Source organism: Bombina bombina, chromosome 6 (genome assembly GCF_027579735.1).
Source record: "Bombina bombina isolate aBomBom1 chromosome 6, aBomBom1.pri, whole genome shotgun sequence".
Taxonomy (NCBI): Eukaryota; Metazoa; Chordata; class Amphibia; order Anura; family Bombinatoridae; genus Bombina; species Bombina bombina.
In genome coordinates, this window is record NC_069504.1 from 115,769,986 (window position 1) to 115,797,959 (window position 27,974).

A 27,974-nucleotide genomic window follows, 5' to 3' on the forward strand; every position below is an offset into this window, starting at 1 on the left:
TCATTATTCAGACAGAACATACAATTTTAAACAACTTTTCCATTTACTTCTATTATTCAATTTGCTTCCTTCTCTTGCTATCCTTTGCTGAAAGGTTTATCTAGGTAAGCTCAGGAGCAGCAAAGATCCTAGGTAGATATATCTACTGATTGTAACCAGTAGTGCATTGCTGCTCTTTAAACAAATGATACCAAGAGAATGAAAAAAATGTGATAATAGAAGTAAACTGGAAAGTTGTGTAAAATTGTATGCTCTGCCTAAATTATGAAAGAAGAAAAAACAGAATTTATGCTTACCTGATAAATTACTTTCTCCAACGGTGTGTCCGGTCCACGGCGTCATCCTTACTTGTGGGAATATCTCTTCCCCAACAGGAAATGGCAAAGAGTCCCAGCAAAGCTGTCCATATGGTCCCTCCTAGGCTCCGCCCACCCCAGTCATTCGACCGACGGACAGGAGGAAAAAAACAGGAGAAACTATAGGGTGCCGTGGTGACTGTAGTTAGAGAAAATAATTCATCAAACCTGATTAAAAAACAAGGGCGGGCCGTGGACCGAACACACCGTTGGAGAAAGTAATTTATCAGGTAAGCATAAATTCTGTTTTCTCCAACATTGGTGTGTCCGGCCCACGGCGTCATCCTTACTTGTGGGAACCAATACCAAAGCTTTAGGACACGGATGAAGGGAGGGAGCAAATCAGGTTACCTAAACAGAAGGCACCACGGCTTGCAAAACATTTCTCCCAAAAATAGCCTCTGAAGAAGCAAAAGTATCAAATTTGTAAAATTTGGCAAAAGTGTGCAGTGAAAACCAAGTCGCTGCCTTACATATCTGATCAACAGAAGCCTCGTTCTTGAAGGCCCATGTGGAAGCCACAGCCCTAGTGGAGTGAGCTGTGATTCTTTCTGGAGGTTGCCGTCCGGCAGTCTCGTAAGCCAATCGAATGATGCTTTTAAGCCAAAAAGAGAGGTAGAAGTCGCTTTTTGACCTCTCCTTTTACCAGAATAGACGACAAACAGAGAAGAAGTTTGTCTGAACTCTTTTGTAGCTTCTAAATAGAATTTTAGAGCACGGACTACGTCTAAATTGTGTAACAAACGTTCCTTCTTTGAAAATGGATTCGGACACAAAGAAGGAACAACTATCTCCTGGTTAATATTTTTGTTAGAAACAACCTTTGGAAAAAAAACAGGCTTAGTACGCAAAACAACCTTATCTGCATGGAACACCAGATAGGGCGGAGAACACTGCAAAGCAGATAACTCAGAAACTCTTCTAGCAGAAGAAATAGCAACCAAAAACAAAACTTTCCAAGATAACAACTTAATATCTATGGAATGTAGAGGGTCAAACGGAACCCCTTGAAGAACTGAAAGAACTAGATTTAAACTCCAGGGAGGAGTCAAAGGTCTGTAAACAGGCTTGATCCTAACCAGAGCCTGAACAAATGCTTGAACATCTGGCACAGCTGCCAGTCGTTTGTGTAATAAGACAGATAAAGCAGAAATCTGTCCCTTTAGAGAACTCGCTGATAATCCTTTATCCAAACCCTCTTGTAGAAAGGAAAGGATCTTAGGGATTTTGATCTTATTCCATAAGAATCCCTTGGATTCACAACAGCAGATATATCTTTTCCCTATTTTATGGTAAATTTTTCTAGTTAGCGGTTTTCTGGCTTGAACTAGAGTATCTATCACAGAATCTGAAAACCCACGCTTTGATAGAATCAAGCGTTCAATTTCCAAGCCGTCAGCTGGAGGGAGACCAGATTTGGATGTTCGAATGGACCCTGTACAAGAAGATCCTGTCTCAAAGGTAGCTTCCATGGTGGCACCGATGACATATTCACCAGGTCTGCATACCAAGTCCTGCGTGGCCACGCAGGAGCTATCAAGATCACAGAGGCCCTCCCCTGCTTGATCCTGGCTACCAGCCTGGGAATGAGAGGAAACGGTGGAAACACATAGGCTAGGTTGAAGGTCAAAGGCGCTACTAGTGCATCCACTAGAGTCGCCCTGGGATCCCTGGATCTGGACCCGTAGCAAGGAACCTTGAAGTTCTGACGAGACGCCATCAGATCCATATCTGGAATGCCCCATAATTGAGTCAAATGGGCAAAGATCTCCGGGTGGAGTTCCCACTCCCCCGGATGGAATGTCTGACGACTCCGATAATCCGCCTCCCAGTTTTCCACACCTGGGATGTGGATCGCAGATAGGTGGCAGGAGTGATCCTCTGCCCATTTTATTATTTTGGTCACTTCTTTCATCGCCAGGGAACTCCTTGTTCCCCCCTGATGATTGATATAAGCAACAGTCGTCATGTTGTCCGATTTTAATCTTATGAATCTAGCCTTTGCTAGTTGAGGTCAAGCCCTGAGAGCATTGAATATCGCTCTCAGTTCCAGAATGTTTATCGGGAGAAGAGACTCTTCCCGAGACCATAGTCTCTGAGCTTTCAGAGATTTCCAGACAGCGCCCCAGCCCACTAGACTGGCGTCGGTCGTGACGATGACCCATTCTGGTCTGCGGAAGCTCATTCCCTGGGACAGGTGGTCCAGGGTTAGCCACCAACGGAGTGAGTCTCTGGTCTTCTGATCTACTTGAATCACTGGAGACAAGTCTGTATAGTCCCCATTCCACTGTTTCAGCATGCACAGTTGTAATGGTCTTAGATGAATTCGCGCAAAAAGGAACTATGTCCATTGCTGCAACCATCAATCCTACTACTTCCATGCACTGAGCTACGGAAGGACGAGGAATAGAATGAAGAACTTGACAAGCGTTTAGAAGTTTTGACTTTCTGACTTCTGTCAGGAAAATCCTCATTTCTAAGGAATCTATTATTGTTCCCAAGAAGGGAACTCTTGTCGACGGAGACAGGGAACTTTTTTCTATGTTCACCTTCCATCCGTGAGATCTGAGAAAGGCCAGAACGATGTCTGTGTGAGCCTTTGCCTTTGAAAGAGACGACGCTTGTATTAGAATGTCGTCCAAGTACGGTACTACTGCAATGCCCCTTGGTCTTAGAACCGCTAGAAGGGATCCGAGTACCTTTGTGAAAATCCTTGGAGCAGTGGCTAACCCGAATGGGAGGGCCACAAACTGGTAATGTTTGTCCAGAAAGGCGAACCTTAGGAACTGATGATGATCTTTGTAGATAGGAATATGTAGATACGCATCCTTTAGATCCATGGTAGTCATAAATTGACCTTCCTGGATTGTGGGTAGAATCGTTCGAATGGTTTCCATTTTGAACGATGGTACTCTGAGAAATTTGTTTAGGATCTTTAAATCTAGAATTGGTCTGAAAGTTCCCTCTTTTTTGGGAACTACAAACAGATTTGAGTAAAATCCCATTCCTTGTTCCGCCGTTGGAACTGGGTGTATCACTCCCATCTTTAACAAGTCTTCTACACAATGTAAGAATGCCTGTCTCTTTATTTGGTTTGAGGATAAGTGAGACATGTAAAACCTTCCCCTTGGGGGTAGTTCCTTGAATTCCAGAAGATAACCCTGAGAAACTATTTCTAGTGTCCAGGGATCCTGAACATCTCTTGCCCAAGCCTGAGCGAAGAGAGAGTCTCTGCCCCCTACTAGATCCGGTCCCGGATCGGGGGCTACTCCTTCATGCTGTTTTGTTAGCAGCAGCAGGCTTCTTGGCCTGCTTACCCTTGTTCCAGCCTTGCGTCGGTTTCCAGGCTGGTTTGGTTTGAGAGGCATTACCCTCTTGTTTAGAGGATGCAGAGTTAGAGGCCGGTCCATTCCTGAAATTGCGAAAGGAACGAAAATTAGACTTATTCTTGGCTTTGAAAGGCCTATCTTGTGGGACGGCATGGCCCTTTCCCCCAGTGATGTCTGAAATAATCTCTCAATTCTGGCCCAAAGAGAGTCTTACCCTTGAAGGGGATATTAAGTAATTTTGTCTTGGAAGATACATCCGCTGACCAAGACTTTAGCCAAAACGCTCTGCGCGCCACAATTGCAAACCCTGAATTTTTCGCCGCTAATCTAGCTAGTTGCAAAGTGGCATCTAAAATAAAAGAATTAGCCAACTTGAGTGCGTGAACTCTGTCCATAACCTCCTCATACGGAGTCTCTCTACTGAGCGACTTTTCTAGTTCCTCGAACCAGAACCACGCTGCTGTAGTGACAGGAACAATGCACGAAATGGGTTGCAGGAGGTAACCTTGCTGTACAAAAATCTTTTTAAGCAAACCCTCCAATTTTTTATCCATAGGATCTTTGAAAGCACAATTATCCTCGATAGGAATAGTAGTGCGCTTGTTTAAAGTAGAAACTGCCCCCTCGACCTTAGGGACTGTCTGCCATAAGTCCTTTCTGGGGTCGACCATAGGAAATAATTTCTTAAATATAGGAGGGGGGACAAAAGGTATGCCGGGCTTCTCCCACTCCTTATTCACTACAGGGAGTGCAGAATTATTAGGCAAATGAGTATTTTGACCACATCATCCTCTTTATGCATGTTGTCTTACTCCAAGCTGTATAGGCTCGAAAGCCTACTACCAATTAAGCATATTAGGTGATGTGCATCTCTGTAATGAGAAGGGGTGTGGTCTAATGACATCAACACCCTATATCAGGTGTGCATAATTATTAGGCAGCTTCCTTTCCTTTGGCAAAATGGGTCAAAAGAAGGACTTGACAGGCTCAGAAAAGTCAAAAATAGTGAGATATCTTGCAGAGGGATGCAGCACTCTTAAAATTGCAAAGCTTCTGAAGCGTGATCATCGAACAATCAAGCGTTTCATTCAAAATAGTCAACAGGGTCGCAAGAAGCGTGTGGAAAAACCAAGTCGCAAAATAACTGCCCATGAACTGAGAAAAGTCAAGCGTGCAGCTGCCAAGATGCCACTTGCCACCAGTTTGGCCATATTTCAGAGCTGCAACATCACTGGAGTGCCCAAAAGCACAAGGTGTGCAATACTCAGAGACATGGCCAAGGTAAGAAAGGCTGAAAGACGACCACCACTGAACAAGACACACAAGCTGAAATATCAAGACTGGGCCAAGAAATATCTCAAGACTGATTTTTCTAAGGTTTTATGGACTGATGAAATGAGAGTGAGTCTTGATGGGCCAGATGGATGGGCCCGTGGCTGGATTGGTAAAGGGCAGAGAGCTCCAGTCCGACTAAGACGCCAGCAAGGTGGAGGTGGAGTACTAGTTTGGGCTGGTATCATCAAAGATGAGCTTGTGGGGCCTTTTCGGGTTGAGGATGGAGTCAAGCTCAACTCCCAGTCCTACTGCCAGTTTCTGGAAGACACCTTCTTCAAGCAGTGGTACAGGAAGAAGTCTGCATCCTTCAAGAAAAACATGATTTTCATGCAGGACAATGCTCCATCACACGCGTCCAAGTACTCCACAGTGTGGCTGGCAAGAAAGGGTATAAAAGAAGAAAATCTAATGACATGGCCTCCTTGTTCACCTGATCTGAACCCCATTGAGAACCTGTGGTCCATCATCAAATGTGAGATTTACAACGAGGGAAAACAGTACACCTCTCTGAACAGTGTCTGAGAGGCTGTGGTTGCTGCTGCACGCAATGTTGATGGTGAACAGATCAAAACACTGACAGAATCCATGGATGGCAGGCTTTTGAGTGTCCTTGCAAAGAAAGGTGGCTATATTGGTCACTGATTTGTTTTTGTTTTGTTTTTGAATGTCAGAAATGTATATTTGTGAATGTTGAGATGTTATATTGGTTTCACTGGTAAAAATAAATAATTGAAATGGGTATATATTTGTTTTTTGTTAAGTTGCCTAATAATTATGCACAGTAATAGTCACCTGAACACACAGATATCCCCCTAAAATAGCTATAACTAAAAACAAACTAAAAACTACTTCCAAAACTATTCAGCTTTGATATTAATGAGTTTTTTGGGTTCATTGAGAACATGGTTGTTGTTCAATAATAAAATTAATCCTCAAAAATACAACTTGCCTAATAATTCTGCACTCCCTGTATATCCGCCACCCGCTTGGGTATAGGAAAAGTGTCAGGGTGCACCGGAACCTCTAGGAACTTGTCCATCTTGCATAATTTTTCTGGAATGACCAGGTTGTCACAATCATCCAGAGTAGATAACACCTCCTTAAGCAGTGCGCTGGGATGCTCTAATTTAAATTTAAATGTCACAACATCAGGTTCTGCTTGTTGAGAAATTTTACCTGAATCTGAAATTTCCCCATCCGACAAAACCTCCCTCATGACCCCTTCAGATTGGTGTGAGGGTATGACAGAGCAATTATCATAAACACACTCCTGCTCTACAGTGTTTAAAACAGAGCAATCAAACTTTCTCTGATATGCAGGCATTTTGGATAAAATATTTGCTATGGAGTTATCCATTACTGCCGTTAATTGTTGCATAGTAATAAGCATTGGCGCGCTAGAAGTACTAGGGGCCTCCTGCGTGGGCAAAACTGGTGTAGACACAGAAGGAGATGATGTAGAACTATGTCTACTTCCTTCATCTGATGAATCATCTTGGGCAACTTTACTATCTGTGGCAATACTGTCCTTACTTTGTTTGGACGCTATGGCACAATTATCACACAATTTTGAAGGGGGACACACATTGATCTTCAAACATATAGAACATAGCTTATCTGAAGGTGCAGACATGTTAAACAGGCTTAAACTTGTCAAAAAAGTACAAAAACCGTTTTAAAACAAAACCGTTACTGTCTCTTTAAACTTTAAACAGTGCACACTTTATTACTGAATATGTGAAAAAGTATGAAGGAATTGTTCAAAATGTACCAAATTTTCACCACAGTGTCTTAAAGCATTCAAAGTATTGCACACCAATTTTCAGAGCTTTAACCCTTAAAATAAAGAAACCGGAGCCGGTTACAGTTTTAACCCCTCTACAGTCCCAGCTACAGCCTTTGCTGCGACTTTACCAAACCCAGGGGGGAATACGATACCAGATGAAGCCTTCTAGGAACTTTTCCAACTACTTTCAGATCCTCACACATGCATCTGCATGCCTTGCTCTCAAAAGTAACTGCGCATTAATGGCGCGAAAATGAGGCTCAGCCTACAACTGGGAAGGCCCTTCCTGACTGGAAAGGTGTCTAACACAGTGCCTGACGTTAAAAAACGTTCCCCAAGCTTATAAGTGTGAATTACAAGCATAAACATGTATAAAATGCCCAAATAAAGCAATTGATTTTGCCCATAAAAGTGTCTACCAGTTTTATAGCCCATATTAAGCCCTTTATTCTGTTTGAGACTAAGAAAATGGCTTACTGGTCCCCATGAGGGGAAATGACAGCCTTCCAGCATTACACAGTCTTGTTAGAAATATGGCTAGTCATACCTTAAGCAGAAAAGTTTGCTAACTGTTTCCCCCAACTGAAGTTACTTCATCTCAACAGTCCTATGTGGAAACAGCAAACGATTTTAGTTACTGTCTGCTAAAATCATCTTCCTCTCACAAACAGAACTCTTCATCTTTTTCTGTTTCAGAGTAAATAGTACATACCAGCACTATTTTAAAATAACAAACTCTTGATAGTAGAATTAAAAAACTACAACTAAACACCACATACTCTTAACCATCTCCGTGGAGATGTTGCCTGTGCAACGGCAAAGAGAATGACTGCGGTGGGCGGAGCCTAGGAGGGACTATATGGACAGCTTTGCTGGGTCTCTTTGCCATTTCCTGTTGGGGAAGAGATATCCCCACAAGGATGACGCCGTGGACCGGACACACCAATGTTGGAGAAATTGGGTTTCATGTCTCTTTAAGTGCAATCTTTCCTATATCTTTAATGTTGTTGATAACCTCTGTTTACCAGTACTTAACCTTGCACCCATTCACCCTGTTTGTTTTTTAAATATAACTTTACTAAAGCCAGGCAGTACAGACAATTATAAGGCATACCACCCTCTTCTACAGCTTTAAAAGTTGTGCTTTGAAGTACATCAATTAAAGGACCAGTAAACAGAGTAGATTTGCATAATTAACAAATGCAAGATAACAAGACAATACAATAGCCCTTACTCTGAATTTCAAATAAGTAGTGGGGTTTTTCTAACAAATTTCAAAGTTATGTCTATTTCTACTCCCCCTGTACCATGTGATAGCAATCAGCCAATCACAAATGCATATACGTATAGTCTGAATTCTTGCACATGCTCAGTAGGAGCTGGTGACTCAAAAAGTGTACAAAAGATTGTGCACAATTTTTTTAATGGAAGTAAATCGGAAGGTTGTGTAAAATTACATGCTGTATCTGAATCATGAAAATTTAATTTGACCTGAGTGTCCCTTTAACCAATGGTTAAACATTAGGATAAAGCAATTAACCACTTCCATGCGTAGGATGTCACGTTGTCCTGCTCCCTGCAGAAGCAGCTCAGAAGACAACAATGTGTCATCATTTAATTAACTCTGCAAATCCTCATTAGTATAGTGGAAGAATGAGTAAAGACCAAAAGGTCACACATGATAAGAAACTGCCCATTGTGACAGGTAATTCCTTATCAATAGAATTGATGCTGGGGGGGGGGGCATCTTCTGGAAACAGTATTATTTACTAACATAAACTGCAAGATAGTGCAAAATGACAACAATAATACTTTTCTTTATTTTTTTTTACAAATTTTTAAGATTAAGTTATTTTAAAGAATAACAGAGGGAGCCAATCAATATCTAAATCTACTAAATAAGAATAAGACATTTAGTAAAAAAATGGAAATCAAGAAAGTGCACAGTATAACATAATTCATTTCTCATTTAACTTACTTATCAATTAAAGGTTGAAAGGATATTGCCATCCCCCAGCCGATACAAATATTTAAAATCCTCATCATAAAATGAGAGGACAGTGTCAAGTAATAATAATAATAATAATAATAATATCCATCTTTGGCACAGGCATCCATGTAATGTAAGTCTAGTCCAAACCAATTTACAAACTAAACTGCATCACATTTGTAGGGCTTAAAGTAAAAAACTACGTCACGTCTCAGCGTCCTCACAGAAGAGTAGCGCAGAAGACCGCCACGGCTCTGTCAGTTTGAGCATCCCATCAGCTTTCTGTGCTCCTTGAAGTAAATATAGAATGTTTGAACATTCAGGATCAAGTGACAATTGCTGAGCAAGACTAGATAACCAAAAATTAGAGACAGCAGCTCCGTAAGCAATAGATATGGCTGGTCTAATAATATAGCCAGTATGTAAATAGGCCCTTCGTAGATAAGATTCAAGTTTCCTATCTAAACAATCTTTAAAAGAAGTACTATCTTCCAAAGGAATAGAAGTACATTTAGCAAGAGTGGAAAGAGCCCCATCAACCTTGGGGACTGTTTCCCAGAAATCTAAATTAGCATTAGGTAGAGGATATAGTTTTTTAAACCTTGAAGAAGGATTTAAGGGACACTCGGGTTAAATTAAATTTTCATGATTCAGATACAGCATGTAATTATAAACAACTTTCCAATTTACTTCCATTAAAAAAAATGTGCACAGTCTTTTATATTTACAATTTTTGAGTCACCAGATCCTACTGAGCATGTGCAAGAATTCACAGACTATACGTGTATGCATTTGTGATTGGCTGATTGCTATCACATGGTACAAAGGGGAGTGGAAATATACATAACTTTGAAATTTGTTATAAAAAAAAAGAATCCTCGTCATTAAAAGATATCTCAGTGGGGGCGGAGTCAGCCACGAACCAGCATGGCTGCAATTGTGTAGAGCTCCGTGCAGACTTCCCCTGGAGATTCGAAAATATGAAGTGCAGAGCAGTGTAACAGGTCATCAAGACCCTTGGATGCATAACAGGAACCGGAGAGTATAAAACTGTAAAGCCGGAAAGACAATTGCAGCAACAGCACTCCACTATCACTCCGGGATCATTATGCACGGAGCAGGGAAGCGCCATATTGGCCCCATGTGACCGCAACACACACGGTGTTGGAGGACAGGTCTGCAAAGTAAATAGGCTGGAAAGATAACGGAGAGTGCCATAAGTGACCAGCAACATCGCATACCCTCATCTGGATACCGACTGCGCTGATGGCGAAGGGGTGAGATAAAAGAATGTTAACAATTAAGCGCTCAGTATACCCCAGTGTTTATGGACTCGTTTGCATAACGGTTATGTAAATTTAAATGTAATACTTTCAGCAGAGCAGCAATAAGTGGTACCTTGCTCACACATATTACCTTCATTGTCAGTTTTGGCAAACACTAAGCTGAAAGCAGCGTGAACTCTGTAAAAAGCACAGTTACCATAATTGGAGCCAAAGAAGGCTCGCACCACACATTTGCAGATGCGCACATTAGCAGGGCCTGAGTTGTACCACGAGGCGCACATTTAGCAAAGCTCCTCTTTATTACCACCAGTGTGCCCAGAATAGTCTCATTTGATTAGCAGAGACAGCAGACAGATGAAATAAACCCTGCTAGCACCTGTTTCCTTTAAAAATATACTACCTGGAGGATTGAGATGGCTTCTAAACGCCTCACTAAGGGGGAAAAGACAAGCAAATCAAATCTGACAACCTCTACTAAGCTGAATGCCTATTTTAAGACATTAGAAACAGATGCATCTATGCATCCTAGTTCCCCTCATTCCAATTCCAGTTCTCATGAAGAGGAAAATGATAATGTGCTATCTGACACAACACTTCCTTTGACCAGAGCAGATTTATTGTCCCTTCCATCTAAAGAGGACTTTGCAGCCTTTATGAGCCAAGTGAGCCAAATAATAAAAGAAAGTTTAACAGAAGTCAAAAAAGATATTTTGGATTTGGGGAATAGGGTGCTCCAGCTGGAAGAGCATGCGGAGGAGATTTCTGAACCAATTAACCTACACGACATGCAGATCCAACAGCAGACCAAAGAAATAATACAGCTGCAATCACAAATAGAGGATCTTGACAACCGCGGTAGGCGCCAAAACTTGAGGATCAGAGGCGTCTCCGAAAATATAGTAGCCACGGCGCTACCACAATATCTCCAGGGACTTTTTCGCTCCCTTCTTGACAGCGAAGAAGATGCTGAGATACCCTTAGATAGGTTGCACAGAGCGCTAAAACCTAAGCCTCCTGCTGCAGCACCGCCGAGGGACATAATCCTGTGTTGCCATTACTTCAAAGACAAAGAAAAGATATTAGCTGCAGCTAGGAAAAAAGCTCCTATCAATAAAGATGGTGACAAAATCCAAGTTTTTGCAGACCTAAGCCCATTAACTCTATCTAGAAGGAGGGATACCAGATTTCTCACCACGCACTTACAAGAAAATAATATCTCGTATCGCTGGGGATTCCCCTTTGCTATAAGAGTTATTAAAGATAACAAAGAATACACATATAGGGACTTGGAAGACCTTAACACTTTCTGCTCACAACTAAACATCCCTATACCGAAAAACATACCTCCAGAGGCAGAACAATCAAGCTCCAGGCAAATGATGGACCATCTACCATCGAGACCCCAGCGACAGAGATGGACTACAGTAAATAAGAAACGCAAAACAACTGCCACTGTTTCTAACCAACAACCTGCTCTTTCTACCGAACCACCTTGAAGTCTAACCCAGCTTCATGGAATACCACAGTATTTATAACCAAGACCACTAAACTATGAGACCTTACCAGCAGCCGTTAAGGCAGACATGGACACAAAGGCCAAATGGCCCTGACGTAAAGTATTGTATTATACAGTATTATATTTGAAAAAAAAAAAAAAAAAAAAAAAAAAAAAAAATAATAAAAAAAAAAAAAAAAAAAAAAAAAAAAAAGTATAAGTATGTATAATGTTGCTATTCTATTATATATTTAGTTACACTGAGAGCCTCTGCCCCATTTGGAGAGGCTCTGTGATTGTAAGTTTCAACTATGAATCTCTAGGGGATTTATATAGGCAGTGTTCTACTGCTTATTCTCCCCCCTACATTAGATTGTCAGGGAAGGGGTTCTAAACCTCAAGCCTGACTCCAGTTATGTTAGTAAATAACTGTTACTTGATTAATATTGTTTGTTTTATGTGTTCTTATTTTAATGTTATGCTGTTTACTCTTTACAGTTCTTGTACAAGATCAGGCTTTATCCTCTGGTTGGCGCATCTCTTAGAAGGTAACATTGGTATGCAGACTCTCTATCGGCATCTTACTCTGATACTTAGTAGTGAAAGGTCCTTTCTACAGTTCATGAGGCTACACTCGGGTAAGACATTTACACACATTGCATTCCTACAACCCATCCCATGATAAGGTTATGGCTTCCAATACTATACTGATAACTTCACAAAACACTAAAGGCCTAAATTCACCTACAAAAAGGTCAGTAGCCCTACATTGGTTTGCAAGGCAGAAAAGCTCAATAGTTTTTGTTCAGGAAACGCACTTCCCCAAAGTGAACGAGCCCAAATTTTCCAACAAGGATTACCCAATAGGCTATTTCAATTCCCATGAAAAGAAAAAAAAAAACGGAGTGGGCATTCTTTTTCACCACTCTTTACCCTTTAAACTACTAAACACTACTTCAGATAATGAGGGAAGAATCTTAATACTGGTTGGTCTCATTCATAATAGACCAGTTACACTGATTAACGTCTATGCTCCCAACACACGCAGAAATAGTTTCTTTAACAAGCTGAAATCTCTGATAAAAGAAACACGAAAAGGCATAGTTGTTTTGGGAGGCGACCTAAATACTATTTTAGACCCCACTCTAGATACGACATCCTCCAACACTAAAACATCCCTACGCTCTCCTAACTCAGTATATAACTGTATACGACATTTGGGTTTAGTGGATGCTTGGCGAACACAACATCCCACGCAGCGTAATTTTACCTTCTTTTCCCACCCTTGGTCTACATATTCTAGAATAGACCAATTATACCTTGACCAGTCCAGCCTTTCGCTACTGATAGACACAGACATTATACCTACCACTTGGTCAGATCATTCCATGATCTCCCTAAAACTAAACTGGCCAGACGCTCCAGTACACCCATTCATATGGAGACTAGACTCATATCTCTTGCACAATCCCCTAACGACACAAAAATTGACTTCCTCTCTACAAGATTACTTCGCACATAACATGATACCGGAGACCCACCCTCTTTATGTTTGGGAAGCTCATAAAGCAGTTCTCCGAGGAGAATGTATTAAGCACAAGGCATTTCTCAAGAAATCACATGATTCCGCCCTATCCTCTCTGACTGCTAAATTACATACACTTGAGTTACAACACAAACAGTCCCCGACAGACCGCTCTATTCGGACTACACTGACGGCAACTAGAAAAGAACTGAATACATTGCTTTACTTGGATGCACAAAGGAGGGCCTTTCAGCTTAGGAAAAAATATTTTTACGAGGGCAATCGTCCAGGTAGGATTCTGGCTAACACCCTTAAAGACAGAGAAACACACACTCACATCCATAAATTAAGGACTCAGCAGGGAGATCATATTTATGATAGTAAGGCAATAGCCACTCATTTTCGAGAATTTTACCACCAGTTGTATAACTTAGAAAATAATACTACCTCAGAACAGGAACGAGACATGACAGAATACATAGAACTAGCTGAACTAAACAAATTGTCTCAACAACAATCAGCAGACCTAGACCGACCCATAACCCTGTCAGAAGTTTTGAAAGCCATTGCTGACCTCCCAGTAGGAAAGAGTCCCGGCCCTGACGGATTTACCAATTTATATTACAAGACTTTCAAGGATACTCTAGCCCCCCACCTTTTGAACCTTTTTCTTTCCCTAGATGAGGGCTCTCAATTATCGACAGAATCTCAATCCGCCCATATATCGGTAATTCTTAAACCTGAAAAACCTCCAGAAGACCCGGCTAGTTACCGCCCTATTTCACTCCTTAATACAGATTTAAAGATATTGGGGAAAATTTTAGCAAACCGTGTAAATTTGGTCATTAGAGATATAATACACACGGACCAGGTAGGCTTTGTCCCTGGACGAGAAGCTAGGGATAACACCCTTAGAGCCCTATCCCTTATGGAACATGTCAAATACCACAATATCGAGTCAGTGCTGATAGCTATAGATGCTGAAAAAGCATTTGACCGGACTAACTGGCAATTTCTAGCAAAAACATTAGAAAATATGAGATTTGGACCCAAAACGATTAATAGAATTTTTAGTTTATATACGCACCCGAGTGCCAAAGTAAGAGTTAATGGTACACTATCGGCCCCATTTCCAATACACAACGGAACACGACAGGGATGCCCCTTGTCCCCAACCTTATTTATTCTAATGATGGAGGTCTTTGCATCCCATATAAGAAGAAATCAAAATGTAAAGGGGATTTCATTTGGCCGACAGGAATATAAAATAGCGATGTACGCTGATGACGTACTTTTTTCAGTAACATCCCCCCTCGAGACAATCCCAGTGATACTCACAGAGCTAGACAATTTCGGGAAATTTTCTAATTTCCTTGTTAATAAGCAGAAGTCCGAAATACTCAATATTACACTCCCTAAACCGAAATTTGTAGCTTTATCTAAAATATGCCCACTTAGGTTGAAAACAGACTCAATTAAGTATTTAGGAATACACATCTCCCCCAATAAGCCGATATTATTTGATAAAAACTACAACCTGCTTCTCCATAACACACAACGTGATCTTAAAACATGGGCAAACAAACCCCTGTCTTGGTGGGGGCGAATACAGGCCATAAAAATGACTACATTACCTAGGGTTCTCTATATCCTGCAGGCATTACCACTCCATCTTCCAAGATGGTACATATCACGACTTCAAAGTAGCATAAACATGTTTGTGTGGGGTAGATGTAGACCCAGAATCAACAGGGACACAATGTATAGACCAACTCTCTATGGAGGACTAGGTCTTCCCAAAATAGAAGAGTATTATCTAGCAGTGACTCTGCAGAGAGTCCTGGACTGGCACAGGAAGGAAGAACATAAGGCATGGGTAACGATAGACTCACACATACTTAAAGCACCTATGGTATATGCACTTTGTTGGGTACCGAATGATCTCAGACCACCTCAATGTCAGCAACTTGATATACATCAGCAGTTTTTTAGGAATTGGGATCATATAATCACCACTAGGCCACATATCTCCACCAGACGAACCCCTCTATTCCCTATAGCTTTAAATGCTGAAATGGTTGGGGGATTTGACAAAAGTTACAAAAGACTTAGTGAATGGGACTACACAATTCCATTATGTAATTTCACGGAGGCAGGCAAACTACTGGAGAGAGACAAATTAACTGGTATAGCAGATGGGAGATTCACTAAATGGCTAAAATATGCCCAACTACAACATTACATACACACATCCCCATTCAAATCTGACCTCCTGAGACAACTCACCCCGTTTGAACGATTATGCCATGATGGGGTAACTCCAAAAGGTACACTTTCGACATCACGTAAGATTCTAATTCACAACCTCCACTCCACTCCTCCATCTTACACCGCAAAATGGAACGCAGATTTCACTGAAAACTTGGACCAAAGCGTATGGGAGCGGATCTTTAGGTCCGTTAAAAAATCCTCGACATCTCCAAAGATATTAGAAGTAAACTTTAAAATACTCCTACGGTGGTATCTGACCCCGTCAAGATTGCATAGCATATACCCAAACACCTCCAGTTCTTGCTGGCGGGGCTGTGGTGAGCGTGGTAGCCTGCTTCATATGTGGTGGAGCTGTGATAGAATACGCCCTCTATGGTTAGCAATAGAATCTCATTATAAACAGCTTATCTCAACTGAATTCACATTGAACCCTAGCATAGCCTTGATTAACAATCTACCTAAGATAGCGTGCCAGTTAAAATTATTGAACTTGCAGATAGGCCTTAATAGCGCAAGAAAATTGATAGCGCGGCTATGGAAAAAACCTGTCACCATTACTAAAGGTATGTGGATGGATGAAGTGGAGGAACAATTCTCCTTAGAACAGTATGGCTACCTTTGCCGTAATAAGCTAGAACTCTTTTTGAATGCACGGTTCATATGGGAGGAGTCCCTTATAAACCCAGTTACGCGGCCTGTGTAACACCTTTAAAGTATACACCACATCTCAGATTGAACAAAGGCTGGTATGAATATAACACTTCCTGGGGAGATAGATAGAGAAGGGGGTGATTGGTAGTCTCTACTCTGTAAGCGAAATTAATCAAAACTAGCTTCCTACCAGAATTTCAATGGACCAGATTCAGCGATGGAGAGTCTGTTTTAGAGAGTGCCATTTACAAACCAGAGGATACCCTACAATGTTGAACTGTTTGTTTCCTTAAGTTCGTTTTTTTTTTTTTTCTTGTTTGTTTCTATGTACCAATGAAGAAGGTATTAACAATATAATTTTGTGGAACTTTGATGATACCTGGCCTGGTATACAACCAACACTTCTGGACATTTAAGTATAAATCCCAGGTCGAAAATAGGTCTCGACTTGCCATTCAGACTTATCATTGAAATTGACTTTATCTCTAATCAGAAAATTGTTACCTTCATATGCCAATGTATTTGTACAACTTTGAAACTTTTGTTATCAATAAAAATAATAAATAAAAAAAAAAAAAAAAAAAAAAAAAAAAGATATCTCAGTATTTACCCTCAGTATTTAGTTGATCAGTACATATATTACTAGTATAAGGTAAAATATGAGCTGAACTTTGCTGTTTATTTGAAGGCGGTAGAGCAGTTAGGGTCTTCCCTAAGGCGGTAGTAATAAACTTTTTCATTGCTGGGGGTACGCCATCTGCATCCATCTGTGAATGAGAAACAGTAGTTGCATTTGTACACATAGAAACATTAGATTGATCAGTATGCAATCTAAGGCACATGGCATGCATGTTTGTTTTTGGGGAAAAAAAACCTTGGTGCAATAATCTTGTTAGAGGTGCACACCATACTGTGCGAAAAGATGAAGTTGCCTACCATGACATAAAAGAGAGCGACAAGGCGAGCGCACTCATGTGCAAAAAGGCATTTTAGACTGCCGGTTTATATGGGACGTTGCCCTGAAGTAGGAGTACGATCTTAAAGTAATTCTCCACTATATGAAAACTATACTGCTCCCCTTACTATTATAGTAACCATGTGTTTTATGGCAAATTTAGATAAAAAAAAACATGTCCCTCTTATTTAGCAGAGTTATGCAGTTTTAAAAAATATTCCATATTTATGTCTTGTGAGTTTTGTAACTATAAATATGGTGGTAAAAAAACATAAAAGGGGAAAAATAGAACCTGTCCCTGGGTCTCTATATAGGATATACATAGTAAGAATTTTTAAATAAGAAATACCCAATCCATAGCTTGAGTGTCCACATAAGATTAAAAATTATACTTACCTTTTTTAGACACTCGTCCACTGATAGCAGACAGCCAAAACAGTACTGAAACATATCAGCAGAGGTCATGAAATAGGAGTATAATGTCAATCTGTAAAGGGAGGTAGAAGATGAATACGGCAACCAAATTTCTAGAGAGTCTATGAAGAGATTTCCCGTGAGGAAAAAACATGGTGTCATGAGGCAGTACTCTCTTCCATTTCCCTCTGACAAGCACTGTACTCTGAGGGGAACCGGGCTTCAGTATGCTCTGAAGCGCCTTTTACTGAACAAATCAAGCACATCATGCTTCAACCACCTCCTAAGGAGACAAAGTTTTAAAAACTGGAGGTATGTGTGAGGTGGGTAGGGTATTTATAGGCGTTTGAGGTTTTGGAAAGTTTGCCTCCTCCTGGTAGGAATGTATATCCCATACGTAACAGTTCATGGACTCTCACCACCTATATGAAAGAAAGTATGGTAGATGAAATTAGCAGCACTAGTAGTCAGTCTCAGTATACGCACTACTTAAAGTGGCATGTTGTATTCCTATAAGTGAATTACCTGACTGCACCATTCTGTAAATTTCTAGAAGCAGTAGCTCGAACAATGAAAAAGAGCCAAGCAAGGAAGTGCCATGTATCACCACCATTAGAGCCATCTCCAGACCACAGTTTTAGCGAACTCATTCTCCAAGTATGATACTTTAAATCTGCTGGACTTTCTACTCAATCAACTCTTTACGTTCTTCCTCAGAGGTCAGAAAGAGAGCTCACCCCTATCCTGAGATTGGAGTGTTCGCTGAGGAGGGAACAGCAAGGTATCTCTTCATCCCTATGCAGACTTTAACTTAGACTCACCTCTAGCAACCTTTCACCATCTCCACAACAGAGCTCAAAAGCAGCCAATATCGCTTTAGCGCACACAAACACAGGCTCCATTAGAGCAGCAGCCAGTAGTACATTGCTGCTTCAGCCTATATAGGTATGCTTTCCAGCAAAGGATACTAAAAGAACAAAGCAAATAAAATAATGGAAGTAAATTGTAGAGTTGTTTAAAACTGCATGCTTTATCTGAATCTGATAATTTGGGGTTTTACGTTCCTTTAAAATATTTAGTGAACAACACCAAAAGTTGGCAATGGAACAACTTGGGAAGCAGGATGACATAGTCATCAAGCAAGCGGATAAGGGGTCTCAATAGTGGTGATGGGGAGAGAAAAATATGTTGAAGAAGCCTTGAGGCAGTTGACAGACACCCAGGTTTACCAGAAGCTCAGATTTAATCCCACTGAGCGATTTGGGATTGAGCTGAGATATCTTTTGGATGATGGGTTGATTAAGGGAATCATTGACCAGGAGACTTTTGAGTATTTGATGGTATCAAAACCAGTTATACCAATTTTCCATCACCTCCCCAAGGTCCATAAGACCTTGGTGGGGGTGAAGGGCAGACATATTGTCTCAGGTATAGGGTCACTCTTTGAGAAACTTTCAGGTTGGATTGAGTCCCTTCTACAACCTGTTATACATCTTTTGCCATCCTATTTAAAGGATACCACACATCTTATCAGGGCAATGGAAAGTATCAAATGGGAGGGGAACTATACATGGTTGACGGTGGATGTGGTTGGCCTCTATTCGGCCATTCCTCATGAACATGGCATTGAAGCCGTTGGGTATATGCTAAGACATTTTAGCAATTACCATGAGGAATTGATCAAATTTGTGATAGAGGCCCTTACATTCCTTTTAACACACAACTATTTTCGTTTTGAACGTACCTTTTCTCCAGAGACGTGGGACAGCGATGGGGGCCAAGTTTGCCCCATCATACGCCAACCTTTTTATGGGTTGGTGGGAGCTGTCCCACGTCTTTGGAGATAATAACCCATTTAGAGATAAGATCAGATCATATAAGCGCTTTATAGATTATCTCCTCTTTATCTGGGTTGGTAAAACTGCTGAAGTACAGGATTTTCTTACCTACCTCAATTCTAATAGAGTGGGTTTGGAATTCACTGCCCAGACAGAGACAAATACAATGCCTTACTTGGATGTAGAACTTAGGGGGAATGCCTCCAGTGGTGAAGTTTCTACTTCCCTATATCGCAAACCGATCACATCCAACTCCTTACTCCATGCTAGGAGCAACCATCCCCGTCATACGGGGTTTGGGGTGGCCAAGGGGCAGTTCATGAGAATAAGGCGGAACTGCTCCTTGGAAGAAGATTTTGTGAAAGAGAGCGAAACACTTAAGTGTCTCCTAGCGGAGAGAGGCTACTTACAAAAAACCATTAATAGAGCCCAATTGGAAGTAACTAGAATGGATAGGAGTGAGATATTGAGGGGCAATACCAGACAAAAGAGGGGTTATGATTCAAGTAGACCAACTCTGGTCACCACCTATAGCCCACAGTTTAAGGAAATTACTGACATTGTTAGTAAGCCTCTACATATTTTGACAGCTGAGGATAGTTTGAAGGATTATGTGTCCAAGGGTTGTAACTTTGTATCTAAAAGAGCATGCACGATTGGTAACTTGGTCGCACCAAGTGTACTAAGAGAGAAAGATAGGGCCACAAGTAGTTGGCTTAGTGTGAAAGGGCACTTTAAATGCCATTTCACAAAATGCATAGCTTGCCAATATAGTAGGGTTACATCCACCTTTCAGTCTGCAACAATGATTCGGGTGTTTAATTTGGCAAATTGTACGAATTGTAGAACCCCTTTTGTAGTATATTTGGTAGATTGCACTCAATGTAATGGGCAGTATATAGGATGTACCACTAGGGAGGTTCGCTCCAGAATCAGAGAGCATCTGAATGACATCTCCCATGATAAAGACAGCTCGGGCCTTTCACAACATTTTATTTCTGTACATGGGGGCGATGTTACTTCATTCTCATGGCAGGTAATAGAATGTGTTCAAAACCCCCCAAGAAGGGGTGACAGGGCAGCACGTGGATCTTCAAAATGAAGTCGAGAAGACCAGATGGCTTCAATATAGAGGGGGATGTGATAAATTTTTGGAGGAAGTAGCAGTTCAGTGATTTTAACAACTTCCTGGGGTTCCCTATTCTAACTAGTATTGCAGAGTTTAATTATGAATAAAATATATGCACTGGTTGAGGGAAGGATAACCTAAAATCTAGTGACTTTAATTAAGTGAATATTGTAGGACCGACATTAGTTTGGTTGATTGGATATTGTTCCCATAAAATTATTTAGGGCACTGGATATGAGTGTAACTACATACCTATAAAGCATTAAATATGCTCACGGTGTATATATATATATATATATATATATATATACACAACTTTAACAGATAAGTCCAGCACCTTTCTTAATGCTATTTTTTCAGCATTTTTTCAGCAACCTTTTTTCAAATTCCAGCAGTGCACGATCACTGAGTGGGTCTGCCAGCCCACATTTATGGATATGGAAAAAGCAAGATAGCGTCAGCACTTCTTCATATAAAATTTTACTTTATTGAGGTTTCAGACAAAGGTAAAAACAGCGACGTTTCGAGTCAACACAGACCCTTAGTCATGCAAACTTTGATTGCATGACTAAGGGTCTGTGTTGACTCGAAACGTCGCTGTTTTTACCTTTGTCTGAAACCTCAATAAAGTAAAATTTTATATGAAGAAGTGCTGACGCTATCTTGCTTTTTCCATATATATATATATATATATATATATATAAATTATAGTGTGAACATTCTCACATATTTCATTTAGAAACTTAAAAGGAGTACATATGTTAGGATAATACCCATGACACAGCAGCTGTTAATTGAACTAGATGGGGTTAATTCTATCTTTCTGATGAACCAATAGGAATAGATGTTCAGGCTTAAGAGGCAGGAAGTAGGGCTAGCTGGTCATGTTCATGATTAAGGATTTGACCGAAACATGTAGGACAGACTGGTTCCTGAAAATGTGCTGTCTATCTTTTTGCTTTTAAAACCCTGTTGCCTTTTATGGATACTTTAGGACTGTATAATAACTGCTAAAATAACAAGAAACCCCAAATTGTTCTTTCATGATTTAGATATAAATTTAGAATATATTTTTTATTTCTATTATAAAATGTACTTTTTTCTCTTGATATCCTTTGTTGAAAAAGTAGGTAGGTGGGTTCAGAAGTTAGCATGTATCTGCAGCACTATACGGCAGCAGTTCTATAATAATGTGATCCATTTGCAAGAATACTTGAAGACAGCAGTGTTTACGGTCATGTAGAGTTCCAGACACGTGCACGCTATCTTCCAATGTATGCTCTTTAACAAATAATACCAAGAGAATGAAGCAAATTTGATACTAGAAGTAAATTGGAAACTGTATTCTTTGTTTGAATCACCAAAAACATTTTGGGTTTCATGTCCCTTTAATGCTTGATAGAGTTTAACTGCAAGTTCCTGCTATAATGGTTGATATACTAAAAACAAAACAAAGCGTATTTGATAAGTGCACAAAGCGTATTTGTATGTGCTGCTACCCCTGTCTCACATTACAGCAATAAAGATGATTACTGTGTGCTTCCATGTTGGCACATTATCGGTTTTCTTCCTCAGAGACGTACAAAGTGGCCTCAGCCAAGAGACAAGAATGATAATTCCTTAAATTCTGTGACACATATTACAAATGTAATACTGCAGACTATTTATCTTCTATGGAAGAAAATAAAATGTGTATTTTAAAAGGAACGGTGAAGTCAAAATTGAATTTTCAGGATTTAGATTTAACATGTAATTTTAAACAACTTTCCAATGTAAATATATTATCAACTTTGCTTTGTTCCCTTTGTATCCTTTGTTAAAGAGTAAACCTAGACAGGATCATAAGGGTTCAATAGTGTGCACGTCTTTAGAACTATATGGCAGCAGTGTTTCATATCATTGTTTGTAGCATGTTATACACACTGCTGCCATAGCGTCTAAAAGACACATGCACGCTCCTGAGCTCCTATGAGTCTACCTAGATTAGCTTAACAAAGGATACCAAGAGAACAAAGAAAATTTAATGACGGAAGTAAATTGAAAAGTTTATTAAAAAAAGTAGATTCTATCTAAACCAAGAAAATGTCATTTTGACTGTGTCTTTAATACATAAATAAGAGAACATAACTCACCTGTAGACGAGCCAGCTGTGCGGTTCGAGACACAATTTTGTTATAAGGATCAACAATTTTTGCTCTAATTCTGTGAAGAAAAATGGAAGCAAAAAGAATTGTGAAACTGTCACACAAAAGCTGTATAAATAGGACAGATATTCTGCATGCAGCTTACCTATCAATTGCGCTTTGCAAGGCTCCAATTCTAGTCTGCATCATCTGGAGAACACCTGCACAAAAAGCAGAAGAAAATGAGACGGCGCAAAACAGAAACAGATGCAAATAAGGAATTAACACTAACCCTGCTACTGATTATTTGGTCTATGCAGGACCTGTTGCTAATTTGCCATATGCTTTTCAATGGTTATGTAAAGTGAGTACCTGGACTTGTCTGACCGGTTTCATAGAATGATTTAGATATATATCAGAGCGCCAACCGTAGAAGGCAGGGTCTAAGTACACCAAAAATTACTTCACAAATGTATTTCAGTGTATTTGTTACAACACCATTAAAATAATAATAAACGGTAAATTTTCCAACAATGTGTGTGTGTCTTGTTATACAATGAGACCAGTATTAATGGAGCCCGATATTGTACTTAAACAGCATTGAACAAACAATTTATTAAAAAAAAGACAAACAATTGGTTAAAAAATCACAATCCTTAGGATCTTCAGAATCTTAAAAACAAATCTCTATTTGGAGGTTAAAAACAATCTTAATGTCCCTCATGGATCCATGTTAACAGTCTAATAATGATTCCAACCATTCATTGGAGCTGATACATTCAATATTGGAGCTTTTTAACACAAATAACTGCCTTTAGGCAGATTTAAAGCTTCTAATGGTCTGTAAAAAACTCCTTAAATCAAAGCATTAGGTGGGATAGTCAGTATAACACAAACAATACCTTTTACAGGTTAAGTGGATGGGGAACAGAGTGTGGTAATTTCTCAATAGCACCTTACACTCATAATCAATCCGGATTAACTGAATGAAATCACCCTAAAACCGGATCCTAGATCCTTGTGCAGCGAAATGGAACACAAATCAACAAATGTTAAAAACTTGTGATATTCTGGTGTCTCCTAAAAATCAATCCTCAAGTGTCTCCTAAAAAACAATACACAATACGCAACCTGCTTTGGAAATTCTTCCAAAAACTTGATAAAAGAATATTTCTCAAAAAACGTTTAAAAAGAACAAAGACATGTGATATAGTGAAAAAATATAGAAAAAATGTGAAAAGATATATATTGCAGTAAAAAACAGTCTGGTGATCGATCCTCAATTCAGTGCTAATCCATAAAAATAAAAAATATAATAAAATATATAAAACCAATAGACCTGTAAAGTGTCAGACTGATCCAATTCAGGATGAGTCGGTGCGGTGTGAAAGTCAAAGAGTTTAGATTTGAAAAATGTTAAGTTCTAAGTAACCTCACGGTCCTATGTATGCAAGATCTTCCAGACAACCCTGGGTCCCTTTGCCCTCAAGCGTGCGGTCCCTCAGCCTTTTCAAGCCTTTGTCCCTCTGCTTGCTAGCTCATGGTCCCTCTGCCGAAAAAAATATATGATAGTGTAAATTGCTTCAAATAAGTGAATAATATGAAATAAACCTTACCAGCCAACGCGTTTCGGTCGAATAATGACCTTTCTCAAGACTGGTTTTCTCTATCTGACAGGGGATTTAAATACCCTGTTACTTGTGACCTTTCCATGATACCGGAAATGCTTCTTTAAAACCTCCATGTCTTTTAATATTGTGTTTTACTCTAATTCTCCTATAGTCATACAGTTCCTACTTTAGGAGTCAATATGGTCCCGGTGTTACTTATAACTTCATACCATTATATCAAATAGTCATTTTACGGCTATTTGCTAACCCGGTTTTTGTCCATTCCCATTGGTTATTCTATGTAATTTCTCTAATTGGCTACCTTTAGGGGTGTGCGACGAATGGGTTTCCTTATTGGATGCTTTCATAAGGTGTGTGTGCTAATACTTCCCTATGATTGGTCTATGTTCAAACTTCATTATGGTTTGTTCTGATGTCGCTATAGGGGAGATCCGACCTTTATTTATCTGTGTTAGCTGTTTTTCTTAGTTTCCGTGAGATCTCTACAGTGCATGTATACTACATCCTGGGATATCTGACCCTTGTCAGTAGCTACCCAATTTAATCCCTTTTCTTTAGGTCTTTGGGGTTGATTTACGTCACTTCTAGATTATACTGGCACTAGGGGTTTCTCCAAACCATTTTTTAACATAAAATTTATGCTTCGGTTTCGTCTGATTGTGTGATTGTCACTACAGAGAGAAGTCTTTTTGGTTTACCAAAAATACATGAATTAATAATGGTTAACATTTTTATTCTTCTAATTGGTTGTAGTATATAATGGCTCAGTTTACCATTGTCAGCAGTATATTCGACACCTTATTTACCAATATAGAAGTTGATTTTTAGGACAATTTTATATCTATATCATAGCGGATGTCCCTAGAATTTTGTAAGAGTTTTATAATATTCAATATAATAGTGTTATAAATATTCTTCAACAAGGGGGGGTCTTTGAGGGGGTCCTCCCGCTAACTCTGCCCGAAATAATTTTTCATTTAGAGTTATTTGGTATTAGCCTTAAGTCCTTATATGATGTATCATGTTCATGCCTAAAGTGGACCTTTTTTACATTCCAAATATTTAATACATTTAAATCTAACGGATATTTCAGTGGTTGTTTCCCATAACTCTTGTCAATTTTAAAGAGTTTCCTATGAAGTTATCCTTGTGTAAACTTTTTAGAATATCTTTAATGTGGCCTTTTCTTCACCACTCTTCCTTGTTTCCTAGCGGGTTTGATCGGTCAATTTTGCCTCTCTAAACTTTTCTGGGATGATGTTAACCTTTTATTTCTTTATGATGTAGGGTTACCTCCTACTTTTCTAACGATCTGAGTATCTAATATTGTCTATATTTCTTTGAGACATTCCAAAATTGTGACTGTAAGTATCACAATTTGTTAACCTTATCATATAGGTATCAGTTATAGGGCAGTTAAGTAAGTGATTGGATATAATTGGGTCTAACATAAAGGGAAGAGAGAGAGATTTCCACTCCTAATTATGTATTGATTCTAATACATAAAATTTTTGAGCTACTGATACCAATACTCAAAAGTGGACTATGTAGAGTTTCTAAGCCAAACTTCTGTAGTGTGTGTGGTAACATGGACATATCTTCTTGAATCTTGTCGTGAACTCTTTGAATTCATGGAAGATGTTTCATCTATGAGAGTCAAACTGAGTGTGTTTAGGGGTCCTTAAATTATCGGTTAATAAATCTATGGGAGTGTTTATTGTTATTTTGCATTGGATGAAGTGTGATTAGGGGTCAGTCATTTTCCAGATTTTTGTGTTATTTCTCCTGAGATTCCTTTCCACCATATAGGATAAGTGTGGTTTAAAATGAATCGCTGGATAGGGTCTTTGAGGTAGGGGGGTTTAGGATTTAGGTTGGTCTATCCAAAAAAAAAATTACAGTTACGGTTTGACCGTTCTCAGTTCAAGTTTAGGAGATGGGCCAGATCCTCTTTGTTATTCAACCCTCTTGGGTATAGGCAGTCCATATAAAATATCCATTTGGATTCTTCTGTCAGTAACTTTTTTTCATGATCTCCCCCTCTCCAATTGTTAGGGACCTTTTGTATCCCTATATATTTCAAGGTTTTGATATCTCCCTGATGCTTTTCGGAGAAGTGTTTGTAGAGGGGGGTTTCTTTGTTAAGTTTTTCGATACAAAGAATGTGCTCCCGTATTCTGTCCCTTAGTGGCCTTGACGTTTGTCCAACGTATTGAAGGTCACAGGGACATTGGAGTAAATAAATGACATTTCGGTCGTGGCAGCGAATCAAATCTTTAATTTTATATTTCTTCATGCTGTTATTCGATTGGAATTCAGCTGTTTTTATGCCACTCTTACACGCTTTGCATGTATGACATGGGAAAAAACCTCTCACTGTTTTCCCAAATGGGTCCTTTATTTCAGGTGGCTTCTTCTTTTGTGTACTGGGTGCCAGTGTGTTCTTCAAATTGTTGGCCCTTCTATACACAAAGCTTGGTTTTGATGGTAGTTTTTCCCCAAGGATGTCGTCATCTTTAAGGATATTCCAATGTTTTCTGAAGATATCTTCAATGATTCGACTGTTCTGGCTATACTCCGTAATTAGAGGTACATGTAGGATCTCTTCATCATTCTTTTTTGTCCTCTCTTTGTATTTAGTTAGATCTCCTCTATCAATCTTTCTTATTTCTTCTATTTTTTGGTCTAATGCTTCATCATTATAGCCTCTGTCCATAAATTTCGCCTTAATTATTTGCGCTTGTTCTTCCCACTTTAAAGGGATTGGAACAATTCTTTCTCATTCTAAGAAGCTGTCCCTTAGGTATATTCCTTTTCCAGTTGGTGTGGTGACAGCTTGTTTGGTGGACATAGTTGTTACTGTCCACCTTTTTAAAGAAAGTTGATGTTTCAATTATCCCCTCTTTTACCTCTATATTCAAGTCAAGATAGGTGAGTGACGTTCTACTCCATTCGTAAGTGAAGTGCAAATTAACCTCATTTCCATTCATGACATTCATAGTATGTTCCAAATCTTCTTGTGACCCTTTCCAGATCATTATGATATCATCAATATACCGCCGATAGAGGACTAGGTCTGCGCCTGCTGGGCAAGATTCCCAGAATATCTCCTCCCATTTGGCCATATAGAGATTGGCATAACTAGGCGCAAACCTAGTACCCATCGCCGTACCACACACCTGTCGGTAAAACTTTCCATTATTACAAAAATAGTTGTGATGTAATATGTAGTGAATGCTGTCCAGGATAAAATCACATTGTTTTGATGGAATCTCCCTATCCTTCTCCAAGTAGAATCTCACCGCTTTCAAACCCTCTTCATGGGGTATGCTGGTGTACAGCGCGGTTACATCACACGTCACCAAAATGTAATTTTTCTCCCATGTTATATTTTCCAGTAGATTAATTATCTGGGTGGAGTCCCTTAAATAAGAAGGCCGTTCTTTTACATGTTTTTGCAGATGTCGATCGACGTACTCGGACAGATTACTACTCAACGAACCAATCCCTGAAATGATTGGTCTTCCGGGTGGCTTGTTGAGATCCTTATGGATCTTAGGAAGGTGATATATAATTGGAGTTCTAGGATATTGTACATTGATGTAGTTATATTCTTTATCATTTAAGATGTTTTCTTCCTTAGCTTCCTTCAACATTCTTGACAGCTCTTTCTTGTACATATTTACTGGGGTTTCTCTTAATTCCTGATATGTATTCCCATCACTCAGAATCCTCTCAGTTTCGTCATTGTAATCTGTCCTGTTCATCACTACAATACCTCCTCCTTTATCGGCGGATTTTATTGTAAGATTATGGTTCTGTTCCAATTTCCTAATAGTTTGGAATTGTTTAGTGGATAA

The 27,974-nt window shown here is 39.6% G+C and overlaps 1 protein-coding gene across 2 annotated transcripts in view; it reads right to left on the reverse strand.

Annotated features, from left to right (window-relative positions):
* COG5 (component of oligomeric golgi complex 5) overlaps positions 1 to 27,974 on the reverse strand; it is a 1,291,144-nt gene that overhangs the window by 1,218,406 nt on the left and 44,764 nt on the right. The window contains exons 1-3 of one of the 2 annotated variants that reach the window (XM_053716573.1): positions 22,776 to 22,795; positions 22,650 to 22,704; positions 22,493 to 22,562 (exon numbers count right to left, since the gene is read on the reverse strand). In XM_053716573.1, the coding sequence (XP_053572548.1) occupies positions 22,493 to 22,562; positions 22,650 to 22,693 (114 nt within the window). In that variant the 5' untranslated portion in view covers positions 22,694 to 22,704; positions 22,776 to 22,795. Of the gene's footprint in view, positions 1 to 22,492; positions 22,563 to 22,649; positions 22,705 to 22,775; positions 22,796 to 27,974 lie in introns of those variants that run through there. The other variant, XM_053716572.1, reaches the window with a different exon arrangement.